The 20,647-nt window shown below is 36.0% G+C and overlaps 1 protein-coding gene across 4 annotated transcripts in view; it reads left to right on the top strand.

Moving 5' to 3' along the window:
• Nucleotides 1–20,647, top strand: part of csnk2b (casein kinase 2, beta polypeptide) — a 30,772-nt gene that overhangs the window by 5,408 nt on the left and 4,717 nt on the right. Inside the window, exons 1-7 of one of the 4 annotated variants that reach the window (XM_039768792.1) lie at nt 2,778–2,890; nt 6,074–6,312; nt 8,148–8,230; nt 11,836–11,938; nt 15,725–15,840; nt 15,997–16,072; nt 18,705–18,894. In XM_039768792.1, the coding sequence (XP_039624726.1) occupies nt 8,159–8,230; nt 11,836–11,938; nt 15,725–15,840; nt 15,997–16,072; nt 18,705–18,894 (557 nt within the window). In that variant the 5' untranslated portion in view covers nt 2,778–2,890; nt 6,074–6,312; nt 8,148–8,158. Of the gene's footprint in view, nt 1–2,708; nt 2,891–6,073; nt 6,313–8,147; nt 8,231–11,835; nt 11,939–15,724; nt 15,841–15,996; nt 16,073–18,704; nt 18,895–20,647 lie in introns of those variants that run through there. The other 3 variants (XM_039768793.1, XM_039768791.1, XM_039768790.1) reach the window with 3 other exon arrangements.

Here is a 20,647-nt window from a genome sequence, read left to right as displayed (position 1 = left end):
TGTTCTGCAGCAGTTAAAGTAAATTAAGTAAATTAAGCCTTGCAAGTTGAAGCAAACAATTTGCATAGGTGTTCCAACTTCTTTTGATTACTTAAAAACTCTCTGTATGTCTAAAGGCAGAGTTGGAACAGAATGTGCTACTACACCCTCCGAGGTACTACTTGGCCAATAATACACAGTAGAAAGTTGTAAATTCAAGTGATAATGGCAAGAAAATGGCAGTTAACAAATACAGTAAAATGAGACATGAATTATTACCCTTAGAAGTGTAGGCCTTTCATTTAGAGAAATTGCAAAGTAAACCAAAGTGTCAGTGAGTATGATATTCTACATAGTCTAATGGCAATTGGAAACTGGAAGAAACTCTGATAGGTAGAGATGTGGCAGACCAAAAGTCTCAACCCAATCAGAAGACAAAGTTTCTGAGGAACACCAGCTTGTGTGATAGGTGCCTCCCAGCACAACAGCTTCAAGTACAGCTTAACAGTGGATGAAAAAAGCAAGTCTTAGTTTCTGCTGTTAGGAGGAGACATTGTGCTGCAGGTTTGACAAGGGGAGTGGCAGAAAAAGAAAAGCCACTCAATGGACAAAATAGGGCCTTGAAATACCGGCTATGGACTACTGCAAACTGGAAGAAAGTCTTATGGACTGATGAATCAAAATTTGAAATCTTCAGTTCAACATGCAGGTGTCTGTGCACCGTTGAGTTGATGAAAGGATGGTTCCTCAGTGTGTGACACCATCTGTCAAACATAGAGGAGGAAATGTGATGGTCTGGGGTTCAAGAGTTACCATTGTTTGCCTGTTACATCAGCAGAAGGTGGCTACTTTGATGAATCAAAAATTTGAATAAAATGTTGTACACTTAATGATTCCTTGACTTTATTTACAATTTATGTTCTATGCCATGACTTCATGAAACATTAAGACATTAAACTGTGTGCATTTCCATAAAAAAACAGAGGTGTTCTAAAACGTTTATGTATATGTATATATAATATATAGTACCTGCCAAATAATGGGATATGAGGGGTCAATGTTACTCCTTTTCACAAAATTTCAAAAACATGGGGATCGATAATATAGGCATGTGGGGTGTCATTTTATGCTATTTCGAGGTTGTACATAATGAATTTAATATTTTTGATATTTGATTCTCTACCTGTTTTCCTAGTCCTCTCAGATCCACTACCAGAAGGTTACAAATCATAAATTTCAAACATAAGCATGTAGGGTGTTGTTTGAGCCTATTTCAAGGTCAGTGATTACAAATAAGATTTTACTTTTGATCGCTGATCCTTTACTAGGTATCTAGCCCTCTATGGACCTCTATCAGAGGGTGAAAAATGACACATTTCTATTACAAGTGAGAGTTTTTTTTTTTACTTCAAACATGTTAAATTGAAGCACACATTTTAATATTTCAAATATTTAACACAACTATTCTTGTTTATCATGTTCTACCTCATGAAGTAAATCATTAAAATGAACACCCCGGATTTTGGGGAACTTATGCTAATTCAGACTTTTTCCTGTTAATTTTACTCAACATTTAGTTGTGTACATAATATTAAATAACTTAATGTACTGGATTGTATATTATTATAATACAATATACATTTGGATGTATTGTACTGTAAAATTTTCCATTGAGTTATTTCATGTGATATCACTGTTGTGAAACCTGCATGGAAGTGCTGTATGCACAATTTCATACTAATTTCTTTTTTTAATAAAATAATTAAAAACTGTTTTATGAAATAAACATTCAAAATATAAATACACTCAAATGACACAACAGTTTTGACACAATAATCACAATAAACGCTTGATTCCTACCAAATCTAGCACAGTGAGTCATTTGATGCTAAAAATCCATACATTATACTTCTTCAAATTAACTAAAACATCAGAAATGCAGGCAGTCGTATTTTAGTGTAAATACATCAGTTCTTACCATATTTTGAAAAGTCTCTGCACTGTCTCACGCAAAGAAAATCTAATGAATCTGACATAATATAATACGTAGTTTTCTCTTGAATTTTTGTAAATGCGTAAGACTTCAACAAGTAAGACTGCGTGTCGCCAACGTTGTGGAGGCGATCGCGGTGAGTTTATGGCTATAGTCTGAGCACTGTAATGAGGTGATCACTAGTGCAAATGGAACACTATCTGACAGGTGCGCAAGTAAGTTTCTCCCAGGTTGATGTAAGAGATGGCACTGTTTCATGCTGTTACCTGTATCCAGCCTCCTGGGTTTTAAATTCAACGTTCGAGTGCTGTCTTTGTGGAAATGTGAGGGTTTGGACGTTATTCATGTGTCTGTGAGTTTTCCTCACTAGGTAAATTTAATACTGGAAATGTGTGTGGTTGTTTGCGTGTCCTATCGTATTGCCCCATCTCCCGCTATCGTAAATTAGATTTGAGAATCCTACGTTATTGCGTCGTCCCGTCATTAAAGAACCCGTAAAGCCCAGTTCTCGTTGCGCTTATTAAAGCCTACCTGAGCATAATCGGTTGGAAGGCATAGGAAACAACTGTCAGTAGAAATCCGGACACGGTCGCAGGAGATGTGCATATCTCGTTAATTGGCGACTTCAAATCGGCTACTTAAGAATGTGAGCGTTAGTGTGCCTGTGCATCAGAACTGAGCGGTTTCGATTACAGCTGTTTAAACTGACTTCTACAGTTGGAATCTTCCGAGGACGTGCTAGACCTCGATCCTCCCAGAATCCTCCACGGTTCTGCGTCCGAACGTGCTTACGCGTTGACGTCTTGCGGCAAGTGAGACAGTTTGTGTCGTAAAGGTAGTAGATGATTTTTACCGTTGTTTTGTAAGTTTTATATATATACGAACGACAGGGCAGTACAAACCGATTACAACCCAACCGTAAGTATAAAATTGGTGACTCGGTTGATTTTTTTTTAATCCGTGTTTGCTCATTTGGGGCTCTCTGAGGGTGAGGGGTTAAGCCAGAAAGAAAGCAATTAGGCCTCTCTTGCTCAGCCATGTTGGAACCCCGTTGTAGATGTGCTTAGAAGTGGACAAGCATTTTTAGGGATACAACCAAACAACAGGAGAGCCAACGAGTCTAATCGTTCTGTTTTTGTGTACCGTTAGCAGTGGTTTTTATTTGTGTAGATGTATCCAGTTTGTAATGTATGATCATGTTTGTGTAATAACTCATTGCGGATGCGTGTATTATAAATGAAGGTATGAGAGAGTGATCATTAAGCCGTATTTCGTTAGCGTTTTCGGTTTTTAATCCTGGTAATACTGTCTCCTGCATGTTATTTAAGAAAAGAACTCGCTGCTGAAGCACATTCCTCTTTTTTTATTGATCTTTTGTATAACGTACTGATGGTCATTGATTGGATGCAGATTTTTTCTATATTATCGTGATTAGTAAATGCTAGTTAAGGTGTAGTAATTCGAAACAAGGCAAGAATATAGTTAATTTTATGACGTTCTCCATCACGTGCTGTATGAAATAACTGGTCCTTGTGTAGATCAATACGAGGGCTTTTACTTTCTTGTATCTCGTTTGGATTCACCTGCACATAGCTGCCGTGGAAATGAACGAGAGTCGGGAAGGCGAGGAGAAATGACAGCATTGACAAGTATGGATTTGATCCCCTTAACCGTTTTTTTTTTTCTCCAGTTCACCTATACAGTACATTGTGATTGTGTTTGTATTTTGTTTAGGGGCAACAAATTACAGTTTTCATGGTATTTTGTTCCATCTTGACAGTTGCACAAAACCTTTTTTTAGTGGAAAATTGAGAACTTACTTTGACATGCTTGACATGAAAGTGTTTATTGACAGTTTAAGGTTATGGTATAAGTCTTGTCATGGACACTCACTTTTCAATATAGACATTTTTATTTAAATGCTTTTGGATTTTAAGTGTCGTGCACTTGAAGCAATAAGCTGTAATATGTATATTTAATTTTTGCAGACCACCAAGCTAAGGGTTTCTGCAACTGAGCTCCTTGCTTTGTGGCTTGAATTTTGTGACTGGCAGACCGCAGAGTGTGAGATTTGGCTCTAACACCGTCATCCTTAACATAGGTGCAACATAGGTGCTCCACAAGGTTGTGCCCTGATTACTCTGCTGTATTTCCTGTACACTCACAGTTGAGCATCAATGCATTTTTGCAATACCATCATGAAGATTGCAGATGACACAGTGGTGGTAGGTTTGATCTCCATTTAAGATAGACCTGCCTTCGTGGACAAGGTGGAGGTGCTGTCCAACCCAAAGAGATAATTGTGCACTTCACACGGAAGTAGCAAAGGAACTACACCCTACTTAGGATCCAGGGGTTTCCAGATTAGAGAGTCGGCATCTATAGGTGTCTTGGTGTGCATGTTTCTCAGGACCTGACATGGGCTAATCACACCTCCACTCTAGTGTAGGTGTAGCAAGGCAGTGCCTGTGTCCCCTCAAGTACCTGAAGAAATAAAAAATCTCCACTGCCATACTGAAAGCATTCTGCTGTGCTTCTGTAGGGTCTGTGCTTACAAAGGTGCATTACTGCCTAGTTTGGTAGCTGCAATATCCAGGAGTGTAAAGCCCAGCAAAGAGTCATATGGTGCGCTTAAAGGATCATCAACACATCCAACATCTGTACCCATCCAAGCAAAATGGACAATTGCAGGCACATTACAGCCAGACCTTATTCTTTTTCAGTAGCTGCATTCAGGTAAAGGCCTCCATAGCCATATGGTCAGCACTTAGAGCCAAGGGCAAAGTTTTTTTTTTTTTTCCCCTCAGGACATAAGAATTTTAAACTCTCCCTTAATCATTTGTTTTTATCATTGCTATTTTATTTTATTCTGTATCTGTGCTGCTAAGCTATAGTGAATTTAAAATTATGCTAATTATGTCACTTTATGCTGCATCTGCAGTGTGTGTTTTATTTTTACTGTCTGTTGGCTTGCAATTAACTGTACACTACAGTATACACTCGTGCATATTATATTTTCCCTTATTGCCCCGTTTATGTTAAAATTTCTTTTAGTTAGTTTATATTATGCTTGGCAACAGAGTTTGCCATAGTGAAATTTCACTGCCATTGTATTGTACAATTGTGTATGTAACATATAAATCTAATGTTCCAAAATGCATTACTCCGAGTAGTTTGTGTATATGCCTAAAACAGTATTGCTTTCTTTTAGACTTCATTAGATTCTGATTCTGAATAAATCAGTGTTGATATTAAGCAGATTTTACTTATTTTTATTTTCGCATTTAAGTAGTATTTCATAATGAATACTTTCAATGATCTTTCAATTTGTCAACAGGAGATAACTGTTTGAATACTGCTTTTTCAGTGTAACTGTCAAGAGGGCAAAGGTGCTAGTGCTTATGTCATATTTTGCCTATCAAATAAGTTTTTCTTTTCCCCTCCAAACTTTGCATGTTCTTTTTGTAATCCTTTGGATTTTTACTCACTTTGTCAAAGCATGCATTTTGGCTAGTCCAAATTGGCCTAGTCCACATATTTGTATGATGGGCAAACATCCCTTACAGTGTTGCATTTTGCCTTGTTACTCTGGCAACTAGGATTAACCTGTGTGTGTTTTTATTTATTTTTATTTTTTTTATTTTTTATAATCCTTGACCAAATGTATAGACGACTCCATTTTCTTAACTGTAGACTTTTTCTCAATGTTGAAACCTTATAATGTGTAAAACTCTCACTTCAGTTTATTTTTTGTTTTGTTTTTAACAGTTTAATTTTACATTTACATCCCACTTAGGTGGATTCACTGATTCATTTGTCATATTCTATGACTTGCTGCATAGTGGCCTTTGAGTTGCTTGACACAAAACCATTCCAAATGCTTCACATGAGGTGTATAATTTAAAAAGCTCAATCTGCAACAGAGTGAGAAAGCTTTTTTATTTTTTTTTCACGGAAGGATGAGGATCATATTTTTTTTTTCTTTACTATTTCAGTTTATCTCTTGAAGCCAGGTAGTAAAATAAGTTTAAAAAACATTTTGATGAATGATAATTGTGGCCCTTTTCATACCCTCCATGTTTCTCTTATGTCTTTTTCCAGTTTCTTTTCATGTCAGCCTCTCTTGCTCAGTGCTTCCTCTCTCGATTCCATTCCCCTGATGACTGCTTCTCAGATGTCATTTTGAGGTGCATTGTTTGCCTCTTGTCTACTTTTTGACTACCGCCAATGGTAGATGGTCTCCCATTCCTTACTGTGAAACAGCATTTGAATTCTTCTGAATACTTCCCATCTTTGAAGGCGATTTGTGTTGCATCCTGTTAGTGAACCAGTGTCCCTTGGTAACTTGTTTTGCTTTTGTTCAAATGTTCCATTTTAACTCCTTTTTGAATCTTCATACCTCTAAATTATCGTGTCATCATCCCTACCACTGAACCACCACATCTAAACTTAACAAATCTGATTGTCCAGAAGGACAGGGCGCACACACACACACACACACAGTTTTATTTTATATTGCATTTTCAGTACATACCATATAATCAGCAGCATAGCTTTTGATCCCACTGTAGTGCATTAGTGTGTCATGATACGGTTTAGCAACCTTCTTTTTTTTTTCTGATTGATTTAGAAGACAACAATGAAAATCGGCAGCTTTGTTTGCCAGTTCCCAGTACACAGGACAGTATATGTGCTACAATCTTTTTTTTTTTTTTTTTTTTTCGTTCTTTCAAATGTTATTTTAAAGAAAAATATTGTTCTTCTAAAATTGTTTGTTGCAGAAAACAATTAGCTCTGTACCAGAAATTTGTAGTTCATCCATATATCCATCCATCCATCCATTATCCAACCTGCTATATCCCAACTGCAAGGTCACGGGGGTCTGCTGGAGCCATTCCCAGCCAACACAGGGTGCAAGGCAGGAAACAAACTCCGGGCAGGGCGCCAGCCCACCGCAGCATCCATGTATTTACTTTTTTCAAATATTTTACTTTCATAAACCGTGTTGTAATGTTCTATGACATAACGGCAGCATCCTCTTTATCGATGTTCCAAGTGTCATACATAAGCTTCACTAACACTAAGCTTCACTAATACCAAGCCAACTTAGAGTGCCTGGAATCTTAGATGTTCCTTCTTTCCAACGACCCCCAAGCTCACTATGGAAGGGATCTTTTGCTTAATATTTCAGAAAAAGAGAGGAAGGCAACCTTGCATAGAATACACTTCAGCTTTGTATGTGCAAAGCATTCAGTCAGTCTAGCTTAAAATCTTTTATTGAGTGCATTTATCTGAATTAAAATTGTCCAAAGTATTTCCAGGGCAAGATTAAACCCGGCAAACATTGCATTCTAGCTCCAGCCTCACTAGGCCATATGTGCTGTGCTGCACCAAATTAACATCATTTTGGACAAAAATCTTTGCATGTGTATTGGACACAATCACTCTGGACCCATTAACAGCGGTATTTCTTGCTCTTCTGGAAGAATCCCGCCACCCCCACCCCTTAACTTTTATGTCCGTTGGTAACTGATGTTCTGTACTAAATGAAATTGGAAAAAATTCTCACTTAAAGGATCTGTTCAAAACTTTTAAAATTTTGCAGGATCTAATCAATAACATTTTTGAATAAGCTTCCTTTTTTGGGGGGAAAAAGGATACCCTTCCTTCCTTGTTCCTTTTAATAGAGTAGAATTTTGGTATTGATTCTCCCCTCTATGGTGGGGTTGAATTTTTCTAATATTAAAAAATAAATAAATAAATAAAATGTCTGGTTACCCATGCAGTAGTACCAAGAGAAAACCCATGAAGACGAGGAAAACATATTAACTCTTTATAACCATGGGAATTAAAAATCGTGTGGTTCCGTCACCACCACTATACTGGGAACATTTGGTTCAAGTTCATTCTTGATGTCTGAAAAATGTAAAAAGTTTGTCAACTTCTCAGCGACTCTTTTTATATAGTTTAGTGCTTCTTTTTTGAAATACATGATTCATTCATAGCTATGAAGTACATCTGCCATGACTTTAGTGTTAAAGCGTAGTATTGTAAATATTGTGAAATCTGTTTAACACAAAATATCTGCAAATTTATTGAATGTAAAATATGCACACATTTTTGATTGAGAGCATTTAAAATGAAATTGTAAAATTTTGTCTTTGTCTTTTTGCAGAGGATAGTAAAATGAGCAGCTCAGAGGAGGTGTCGTGGATCTCTTGGTTTTGTGGACTACGAGGAAATGAATTTTTCTGTGAAGTGAGTTTACATGATTTGCTCTAATGTCATAAGATTTTAAGTAAGGAGATTCCTTGTGTGAATGGGATCTTTTTATTTTATTTTTTTTATTTGATAGTGTTTATTTTTACATAACTATTATGCTCAAATTTTGTTTCTAAATTATCTATTGATTTGTAAGTTCTAATTGAAAGAGTTGCAGATTATTCATTTTAGATGATTGAGTGCTGACTTGACATTCTTGGAGTATTTAATATACAGCACATACATGCATACTCCTTGATTTATTTTTAACAGAATTACTCAAAAATGGTGCTAATGCTAAATAATTCAATGAATAAGCCATATTTTCGCAGACATTATTTTTAAACAAGAAGCCAATGTGATTTTTAGAGTTAAAGGAGAAAAATGAATAATTATTTGTGATGACTGCAGCTTTTATAAAGAGCACAAATGATCAATCTATTGGACAATTCTCATTTCTGTTAAATTTAGTTTATTTATTATTAGTGCATACCAATTCTTGTAAACTGCATCTGTGTGAAGGTGTGTATCCACTAAATGTCAATTTTTATGTAATTAAAGTACTTTGAAAAATGTTTAACAGTTAATTGTGAAATTAGTTGACAAGTTGAAGGCTACCCAAGTAGATCATTTTTTTAATGTCATCTTTGTTTTTTGTTTTTTTTTGTTTGTTTGTTAAAACACTATACAACATTAGAATAAATGCAATGAAAGCATTGCTTTAATAAAAAGTAACATGAAAGTCTTTTGTTTTTAAACAATTTGGTGTGTGGCCTCCTTCGGAGTGCAAAATTGAAGCAATTTGCTGTGGTACTCTGTATGATTTTTTTTTTTTCTTTTTCTTTCTTTGAACAGCCCTATAGTGAGCCTTTTCCTTCTTACTGATGCTCTTTTGAATTTAGCTGTTTTTGTTGTTTTGCCTGTGTTTATTTTACACATCTTCATTTCTAGTGCGGCTCTGAGATTTTCAGTTTAATACTGTTTGTGTTCAGTCTGCACACTTATAGGCCAAGTATTTATTGTTTTGTAATGTATTTTGAGGCACTGATTGTGTTGAAATATTAATGTTTTGCTAACAAATACATGCAATGGACAAGTTGCTTGAAGGAGATGTTTGAGAGCCAAACCTGTATTAAACTCTAAGATATCAGTATTCTGTTTTAGCCAGCCATTGTAGTAACTTAACATCAGCAATTGTCTGTTAATAACTAACTGTACTTGTAATAAACTCTTTAATCACACCCTGGCAGTCCAAGAGAAGGGGCCAGCATCCTGTTTGCTTTTTAATTAGGTTGGCCCACCTCGTTCAGCCAGTACTTAACCCAAATTTACAGATCTGACTTGCTGTGTTCCTCAATTGTTTTACCTACATTGTTGTAATATCCAAAGGTGCTGCTATTTCATTAATCAAGTGTTAGCAAGCCAAGTTCATAGACAAGTAGTGAATGAGTTTTATTAATCAATAATATATAGTAACATTTTCTTCTACTAAAATTGTCAAGCCTTTCCAATTTTATTTGCCTCTTATATCTAACCAAAAAAAATCCCGTTTATCAATGCACACCAAAAAATTAACTTTGAAAAAGTCATGTATTTTATGCAGAGATTAATTGCAAAAGTAAAGCTTTAGATGCAGAGATGGGGGAAAATGAAATACCAGTACATTGAATGCTAGGTCACTAGTCATTTTATATATTTAAATTTATTAGGAATAATTTTAAACTTGCTTTTGGTTACCAAGGAGTCTGTCCACAAACAGTTAATCTTTCACTTGTTTACAAGGTTTTTGTTTCCTTCATAATTTCTTGTCTGCCACATGCATTTTGTGATGCTGATCACCGAAATAATGTTAACATTTTCCCATCATGCAAGGTTTTTGAGAAACTGCAAATTTTGTAATATAAATTATGAAATTTTCAAATCTGGGTGTTTCACATAGTCATGGGTGCTCAGGTTTAGTTGCCTGGAAGTAGCTCATGATCATCTTAGGTCAAAATCATTATATTTTACATTTATACCCGATGCAATTTATACCAGAGACTCACTAGCTAAAATACTGCAAGAAAGGCTGTGTGCTTGGGCGCTCTGACATGCCCGTTCAAGACTGTGGCTTGTTTCCGTGGGAAGACAACCCTATACATACCTAGCAGCTGCAGTCTTTCTAACTGATGCCACTGCCAGTGACTTGTCAACTCTGTATTAGGAATGAGGTTGCCCCCTGTGTGACTGGCATGCAGAATGCTTGTCTGCAACATATTTATCACAGTTGCCGAGTCGTTTTAAATGTAGTGACATCTGATTGTCATGTGGTAATCTGCTGCTTTCATGTTAAGGTGTTACAAGTTACGGCTACTGTCTCTGCTGACTGAGAGATGTGGTGATGCTTTGCTTAAAATCTCCATAAACCCTAGGTACAATAACTTCCAGTGATATGCTTTCCATTTTGTATAGCATACTGCAGTTTAAAAACCAGTTGACTGACTGACTGCAGTCACATCGATGGATTGCTTTCTTTCTTTTCTTGGATGTGAACATGATCCAAATGAATGGCGACTGTTTATTGACTCATCATTAAGTTTGAAGGCTGTTTTGCTGCACAATGGCATTATCTACCCTTCCATACCTGTCGGACATGGCGTTCATATGAAGGAAACATGTAAGACCCACATCATCACACTGCATATTCAGTACTGGAGGTATAATTGGAATATATGCAGAGATCTGAAGGCGGTTGCAGTTCTCTTCTGTCTACAGCTTGGATACACCAAGACATTTCCAACATTGAGAAAGTGGAGCCCTTCTATGCTGGGAGACTTTTGTTGGACTCTGATATGTGAAGCATCTGACATTGACTACAAACAAAAATGTGTGGCAAAACAGTTTTTCTCTTGTTTTGATTACATTACAATATCATCGCGTTGGCCTATGTCGATGGAGACGTTACAATGTTAAATGCTTAATTGAAATTTTCTTGAAAACCCTAGGTGATGCAGAAATTACAAATACATATATTATTTGTATTCAATGTGTAAAAATCTATTGGTTTCCCGAAAATTGTAGAGGAAACACATTTTTTTCAATAAAATGTTTTGGCCAGTCATAATAATCTTCATAGAACTTCTTGTAAAGGCCGTTATTTTGTGGGGAGGTGGGGTGAGAGAGCATATCCATTGTAATTTCTAAAGATGTGCTGCTTGTTCATGAGTAAAAGGCAATCTGTTTCTAAGTGCTAATGTGTTAATTGTATTTGAGCAGGGAAGCTTGGAAGTAAGGAGTTCAAGGCTAGCATCTTTAAAGAGACATTTCCTGACAGCAAGAGCAACATAATTAAAAAAAAAAACCGCAAATGATTTGTCAATTTAGCAATACTAATTCAGACTGGAAACCACAAATCTATTTATTGATAAGTTTGCCATCCTGTGAATGTGTTTTTCATTGCTGGATCACCCCAGTACTGTTCATTACAAACCTAGTGGTTTAAGGCAGGAATAGTATTGTGAATAATTTGGTTTGAATGATTATCAACTGTCTTTGGAAACGGCTTGATACAGTTAGATTACCTGCAAGCATTAATAACCTAACATTTGGTGTTTATTTTGCAGGTGGATGAAGATTATATTCAAGACAAATTTAACCTAACAGGACTAAATGAACAGGTCCCACATTATCGCCAAGCATTAGACATGATACTTGATCTAGAACCAGGTGAGCCCGAAAGAATGGCTAATAAACTGAATGTCCTTTTTTTGCCAGGTTTTCAATTTATTTTAAATAACAAAAATACTTTTTTTTGGCTTCTGAGATGCATAGCTGACATTTGGCTTTCCCTTTATCCAGATGTTCTTTAATCCGCACTAAGTCCACACATCTAATTTAACTGTTGAAGACGCCTATAGGATAGTAAAGTGCTTTTGCCATAGAAAGCGTTAACAGGTGCATTTGCAACATGTACTGACTGGATCGGACACCAAAAACGAGGATAGGTAAAAATGTACATGTATTAATTGAGCAATATAGAGATTCACAAGATCAGTCTTAACATTTTAAGAATTGATATCTAATTGTTTAAACAAAAAAACTATTTTTATAAAGACCTATTCATTAATTAATTTCAGAAGTACTCTTTGAACTGCATAAGCTTGCTGTCCTATTGTAAACTGTTTTAGTTTTAAATGACTAACTTAAACTCATTAGGCATACGGAATTCTATCATGTTCTATTAATTTATTACTATTCAAATGTACTTTATGTGTAAAAATGAGTGGGATACCTTAGGTGCAATGGTGCCATCTAGTGAATCTTACCAAATTCATTTGCAAGTTGTTCGTTTTTTTTTTTTTGTTTTATCCATTTTACTGTCCTCATTAGGGTGTAGTGCTGGGCGATATGGAAAAATCCTATATCACGATATGGATTATTTTATATCACAATAACAATATATATATCACGATATACCACCCACAATAAAGTATGTTTCCAGTTATTCTCTGAAAAGTTTGACAAAGATATCATTGCATACTTTTTTTTGCAACTTTATTTTGAAGTGACATTTAATTTAACTGTCACAAAACCACAAGACGGAGTTTCTTTGCGAAAAAGTTTTTTATTCTTGATTATTACTTATATAAAGGGTAGAGTATGCATTGCATAGCAACAAGACATTATCATTCATTTGTCATAGCCTATTTAATGCAATATTTTCTTTAGTAATTGATAAAATTAGGTTAGAAACGATAGAAACGATAGAAGATAAATAGGACGATAGACACTTTTCTATCGTCCCCACGATATATATCGTCATATCGCCCAGCACCATTAGGGTGTATACCATTAATGAAGCCATCCAGTAATGGTTGTACGTATTTGTCTGTTTGGAGGTTAATAGAAATATGTGTTAAAAACAAAACACCTTGGAATAGGTATTTGTTTTTGCCAGTTGTTTTCCCAAAGGCATTGAATTATCATGCTGCTTTTGTATACATTTATTTGTGTGACTGATTTCAGACTTGTCTGCCTATGTGGCTTTTTCCCCCAAATGCAGCATTCTTGTTGCTCATAACAAGCTTTCTTGTTGCCTTTATGTGAGTACATGGAAAGTTTTTCAGCAGCAGCTGCGTTTCTGTTACTTGGTAGACCATGTTACAAATCTATGAAGAATGTGTTTTGAAGGAAATGGAAAGCTAATTATACTAACTTGAGTGCACATATAATTGACATTAAGTTGTACCAGTAATGCCTTTTCCAAATTACGCTGTTCCAGTTTACTTTCCACTATCCTAGGTAATACCTTCTTTCTGTATACACTGCTTTCTGACACTTAATTTGATTATTTTTATTTTTTTTCTCTCCACACTTTGAGTTTAGGTTCATGATGGTTTGAAAATATTTAATATGCAGTCTAATACTGTATAAATATTAATTAAGATATAAGAAATGGAAACTTATCCAGCCTAAAACTGTGCCATATTATGTAGGAAATTTTGCAAAATAGTTGGCACAGCAATGTATAACTACAGTGTATTAATGTTTTGTTTACAAGAAATTGGTAGGAATGAGGAAGTGTTTGAATGCCTAATTTAAATAGCTGTATTCAACAGATGCATACATAGATATGCAGGTAACTAGTGTGCTTAAATCTTTTATTTTTATTTATATACTGCTCAAAAGAATTAAAGGAACACTTTTTAATCAGAGTATAGCATAAAGTCAATGAAACTTATGGGATATTTAATCTGGTCAGTTAAGTAGCAGAGGGGGTTGTTAATCAGTTTCAGCTGCTGTGGTGTTAATGAAATTAAGAACAGATGCACTAGAGGGGCAACAATGAGATGACCCTCAAAATAGGAATGGTTTAACAGGTGGAGGCCACTGACATTTTTCCCTCCTCATCTTTTCTGACTGTTTCTTCACTAGTTTTGCATTTGGCTACAGTCCGTGTCACTACTGGTAGCATGAGGCGATACCTGGACCCTACAGAGGTTGCACAGGTAGTCCAACTTCTCCAGGATGGCACATCAATACGTGTCATTGCCAGAAGGTTTGCTGTGTCTCCCTGCACAGTCTCAAGGGCATGGAGGAGATTCTAGGAGACAAGCAGTTACTCTAGGAGAGCTGGAGAGGGCCATAGAAGGTCCATAACCCATCAGCAGGACCAGTATCTGCTCCTTTGGTCAAGGAGGAACAGGATGAGCACTGCCACAGCCCTACAAAATGACCTCCAGCAGGCCACTGATGTGAATGTCTCTGACCAAACAACCAGAAAGACTTCATGAGGGTGACCCAAGGGCCCCATGTCCTCTAATGGGCCCTGAGCTCACTGTCCAGCAGCATGCAGCTCGATTGGCATTCGCCATAAAATACCAGAATTGGCAGATGCACCACTGGTGCCCTGTGCTTTTTACAGATGAGAGCAGGTTCACCCTGAGCACGTGACAGAAGTGAAAAGGTCTAGAGAAGCCATGGAGAACATTATGCTGCCTGTAACATCATTTAGCATGAGCAGTTTGGTGGTATGTTAATGATTGTCTGGAGAGGCATATCCATGGAGGGTCACACAGACCGCTACAGGCTTGACAAAGGCACCTTGGCTGCCATTAGGTATCAGGATGAAATCCTTGGACCCATTGTCAGACCCTATGCTGGTACAGTGGCTCCTGGTGCACGACAATTCCTGGCCTCATGTGGTGAGAGTATGCAGGCAGTTCCTGGAGGATGAAGGAATTGATACCATTGACTGGCTACCACACTTTCCTGACCTAAATCCAATAGAACACCTCTGGGACATTATGTTTTGGTCCATCCAATGCCACCAGGTTGCACCTCAGACTGTCCAGGAGCTCAGTGATGCCCTGGTCCAGATCTGGGAGGAGATCCCCCACAACACCATCTGTCATCTCATTAGAAGCATGCACCGATGTTGTCAGGCATGTATACAAGAACACAGGGGCCATACAAAGTGCTGCGTACAATTTTGATTTGCTGCAATTAAATTTTGGGGAAAATGGACTAGCCTGCCACATAATTTTTTCACTCTGATTTTTGGGGCGTCTTTATTCAGGGCTCTGTAGGTTGATCATTTTCATTTCCATCAAACGATGTGGCATCCTTTCGTTCCTAACACATTACCCAGTCTATATCAGTATAGATATCCAGGAGGATTTCTTTTTCCCATTGAGATCTGATGTGTTTTCAAAGTGTTCCTTTAATTTTTTTGAGCAGTTTATATATATATATATATATATATATATATATATATATATATATATATATATATATATATATATATATATATATATTTTTTTTTTTGGTGTTGTGGCTATTAATAAGAGGACAGCGTCAAGCCTATGACAGCCCAGTGTCACCGCAGCACAGCCAACCAATGTGTGCATTTGCTACAAATGTGTTTTTTTTTTGTTTTTTTTTTATTAAATTATGTGCGCTATGCTTAAAGTGTTAAGATTTGCCTTTTCTTTTTGTTCTATATGTTTTCAGATGAGGAACTGGAAGATAACCCTAATCAGAGTGACTTGATTGAACAAGCAGCAGAGATGTTGTATGGATTAATCCATGCTCGCTATATTCTCACAAATCGTGGTATTGCACAAATGGTAATCAGTATTTTTCTTGGTGGATTCAATTAGTTGTTTAAGGCCATTTAGTTGGGGGGGAGGAAATGTTAAGTATTTCGTTTGGTAGCAAGTTATTATCTACTGTATGTGACCCTTTGACTCAATTGTATTAAGGTCTGCAAATGTTTGTTTCAGCTGGAGAAATATCAGCAAGGAGACTTTGGTTATTGTCCTAGAGTCTACTGTGAGAATCAGCCTATGCTTCCTATTGGTATGTATTTATTGTTTAAATAGTGTGGTATAGGAAAAACATTAGTGTATTGTAAGTTGGACTTGCAAGAAACATCTGGATGTTTCAGGGTTTTTTGTTTTTTTTTTGCTCATTGTTTGCTTTTAATTGTGCTTTTTTGACAATCTTTCAAAAGTACTAAACAAATAACTAGGTTGTAGCTTTTAGGAGACTGACCATAGCTGGCAATCATGGGTATTGACATTTAGTTAATATTCCTGTAGGTCATATTAGGAAAAAACGTAATAAATGAAGGCATGTATTAATAATAAAAATGCCAAAAATGTAAAAGTGTTGCAATATTTAGCATGTTTGCAGTGTGTGTGTGTGTGTGTGTGTGTTTGAGAGAGAGTGAATGTTGTGATGGGCTGGCACTTGATTCAGAGTTGTTTCCTGCCTTTACCCAAGTTACAGAGAGATAAATAATATATATTGTAAATATTGTACTGTTCACTTTTTAAAAAGTGTGTGTGCAGTGGTTCTGCAAGAGATTGCTAAATCATTTTAAGATATGTTTATGTATTTTCATGTCCAGGATAACATTTTATAGCCATTTAATTAAATAAATTTATTATTGAAAGGCAAACATGTATTTCAAAAAACATTTTTGAATGATGCATGACGGGATATGTTGGAGCGTGTTAAAATTATTTCAGTTAGTTCAAAAGTGGTTAGCTTTGTTTCATCATCTTCTTCTTCTTCTTCTTCTTCTTCCTTTTTTTTTTTTTTTAAAAGTGATCCCAAACAATCTTGTTCTGATAATAAGTGACCTTTGTTACTTTTTTAGGTCTTGAAATTATTCCTTTTTATCTATTATGTGTAAGCTCTTTAAACTTCACTTGGCAAGTTGAGATTACTATTTAATGTTTTATAAATAGTTTTAAAATGTAATAAATGGTAAATATGCAGTTTTGGTGCAGTTTACACGTAACAATGTTTTTAGGACATTATCAGTTGCTTAGGTGCCCTGTTCCAAGGTAATTCCAATTTTTTTTTTCTTTTTCTTTTCACAAGTTTCATTTTTATAAGAAATTCAATGCACATACTTAGCAATTATAATCTTGCATGTATTACATGACACCACTAAAGAAAAATAAAACTCTACAAGCTTTATGTACTACCTTATTATTTTTGGGTAAAGTTTTCAAACCTTTTAAATATGCATTGTTACATTTAGGAGTGTTCACATGTAATGCAGTAAGCACCTACTGTCTTTTTTTTCTCCAAATATAACAACTTGGCTCCATTTGTTTTAGTGTGTGGTTTCCAGTGTATCTTCAGAGAGATTTCTTCAACTTGTATACTTTCTTAATTCACTCGTCTAAGAGCTGCTCTTAACACTAGAATTACCAAAGCCTACGAAAAAACTTGTAGTGTTAAAGCCAAAACATCTGCAGTACATGTGGGTGAAATGCCAGAATAGGGGTGTGTGACAACAGCTTGCCCAAACCTCCATTAAACCAGGGTACTGCTCTAGTTGCTTGATAACGAACTGTTATTGTCTATACCTGAAAAATGAATGGAAAAGGAATAGGATTATGCAAGGGTTGCACTGCAAGTGTAGAATGAAACATATATATTAATGGTCAAAAGGTTTAGAACACCACCTCCATTTTTCCAGTTTATAATGAAAGTTAAGCAGGTCAAGATATGTGAATAACCTGAAATAGTACAAAGATAAACAGTTAGCTGCCAGAGATTTTAAAAAATAGTTTACCAAAAACTGAAAAATAGTTTTCAGAGTTATTCTAAAAAGGCCTTTTCAGGGAACAAGTAATGGGTTAACAACTTAAGGTTTCTACAGCAGTGTTAGCTATTTAAGATTTGACAGCTGACGCAAATAATTCCTACAGGAGTCCCAACTTCTGTTGATTACTTATAAACCCTCTGTCTGTATTAAAGCACTGTTTGAACAAATTATGTTGCTATACCTTCTGACACATTATTTGATCAATATTGCACTGTAGGAATTAGTATATTGTTATAACAAAGTAAGACAGACAACTGGAAAGATCACAAAGTCATCTTTTAGTGACTACAGTTTTATACACCAGGAAACGGAACTTGGAAACTGGAGGAAACTCTGATTGGAACAAGGCTGGCACACCCAAAGCCACAAGAGAGTCAGAAGACAGGTTTCTGAGAGTTAACAGCTTGAGTGATAGGTGCCTTGCAGAACAACAGCTTTAAGAATACCAAGTAGCAGTCACATTTTAACTGTGAAGAAAAGACTTTGAATTTTAAGTTTCACAGGTCAAGTAGCAGTAAGAAATCCTTTGCTAAAATGGTCCAGAGTTCTAGAACACCCCTATTTTCCCAGCTTTATTGAACGTTGCACAGTTTTTAATGGGTTAAATTAACTCTATGCTTTCATTTCAGAGTAAAGTATTAAGTAAAGTTAAATATTTGGAAACCAAATGAAATGATAGTTTGATTTTAACCTGAGATACTTGAGCAGAAAATTAGTTTTTGTTATAGTGAAATTATTAAGTGTTCCCTTTTATGTGGCAGCTTCTGCCTGGGAATTATTTATTTTTAATAGGTTGATATATTGATATGAATTGATAATTGATACATTTATGTTCCTTTTGTAATGTATTTCTTTAACTTGCAGGTTTATCAGATATTCCGGGTGAGGCAATGGTTAAACTTTATTGCCCCAAGTGCATGGATGTTTATACTCCCAAGTCTTCACGACACCATCACACAGATGGGGCATATTTTGGTACAGGGTTCCCACATATGTTATTTATGGTGCACCCAGAGTATCGTCCAAAGAGGCCAGCAAATCAGTTTGTGCCCAGGTAGGATTTTGAACAGTACTGTTTTGATTTTTAAGATGAAGAAAATTTTGTTCATTGCCATTAATTGTATAAAATTGTAGTTTCAAAGTTGTATATTTATTTTGCATTCTTTGCAGTATTTTTTTAAAGTGTATGTGCTGGTTATATGAATATTAACAATGGTTCATTAATGGGCAAGTGTTAAACTGCTTGAGAAAATATACATTTTTAGCTGCTGTATTATGGTTCATTTATAATGTCCTGCCACAGCCATTTAGGGTAATGCAAGCATTTCAAATAAATCAACCTAAATTGAATGGATGTTTTTGCTTAATAGGCGTTTTTGGAAAATTAATTAATAAATTAATTGTTTCAGTATTTGAGAAAGGAATTGGAGTATTAGTAGCCATGTTTCCATTAACCTCATTAATGCACATTTTGAAAATGCAAAACAAAATGGTAATGAAAAAACTCAAAATTCGCAGGAAGTTTATGCGCTTGCTTAAGGTTGTTTTTCAGGAAACACAAACACTTTATTTTTGCATTTAGGTCAAATGACACGAATAGAGCAGCATCATGAGTTTTATTGGATGATCCTACACATGACCCTGATCATTAATCTGTTGTCATTGACCACCTGCAGAACAATAGATGCCCAGCCTTTCATGTTAACAAAATCCTGATACCTGTCACTTAGTGTATGAATATGGATATGTGAGCTGTTAATTGCACCATACACCTGAGGTATTTTGTGTGCCTCGTAATTGCACTGTGAAATCTGCCATGTCTCTTCCACATCAGGTAAAGTGATGTTGTGCCTCATTACTTTTAGAGCATATGGGTGGACACACCCCATATACACACACCTGTGAGCGGTGGTTTTGCTCACACCAAAAGTCTCAGCAACAAACCTGTACTCCATACGGGTAAATCACTGCGAACAATTTCAAAGAAATCAGTAAAATGTAGCCTCTGTCAAATGTAGGGATTTCGACTTCCCCTTATTGTATTCAGTCACTCTTGTCGCCTCAGATTTAAAAATTTACCATGGCGATTGTAGACACATTTGAAATAACCGAAGCAGCACCCATCTATCGGTCAACTTTTTTAATTTAAGGTGATAAAACAAACTTTAATTTGGAAAACGAATTTGCATAAACTTACTCAATGGAAATGCAGACAATTTGCATCTGTGTTTTTGTCAACTCTATTTTGCGCATAACTGCAATGGAAAGGCAGCTATTTTTGTTCTTTCACTTGATTTACACTCTTCAGTTAAATTCTTTTTATTTATATTAATCTTGGATCAGTACTAAAGTTTAGACTTTAGCTTCGATACCAGCTTTCTGATCTCCGTGCCAATACCAAAAATAGCACTGCAGCAATTTAATGTACGGCTTTCACACTTTCCCCTCTCTATCTCACTAGTTTCCTTGATTCTTTTTCTGAGTCTCCCACAGGTATTTGTGGGTGAGTCCTCCATCTAGTATCCAGCACATCAAAGGCTGGGCGAATGGATTGGTTTTGGGTTCCCCACTGAGTGTCCAGTGGGGGTGACCCCCATGGAGTATCCTGCATATTTAAAAAGAGGACAAAATTGTGGTTGGGTTGTTTCCCTGTGCAGCCTCTACCATGTTTAAGGGGGATGGTGATGTCGGAGATTAATCAAGCTAATGCTGTATTTCAGCAAGTGGTCTTTGAAAATCACCATTTATTTCCAGTACTTCAAATATCAAAATGCTGGTAGTGTTTTTAAAAACTAGATTCTTCTTTT

The sequence above is a fragment of the Polypterus senegalus genome, chromosome 11 (assembly GCF_016835505.1).
Source record: "Polypterus senegalus isolate Bchr_013 chromosome 11, ASM1683550v1, whole genome shotgun sequence".
NCBI lineage: Eukaryota > Metazoa > Chordata > Cladistia > Polypteriformes > Polypteridae > Polypterus > Polypterus senegalus.
This window is presented reverse-complemented; position numbering and strand designations above follow the sequence as displayed.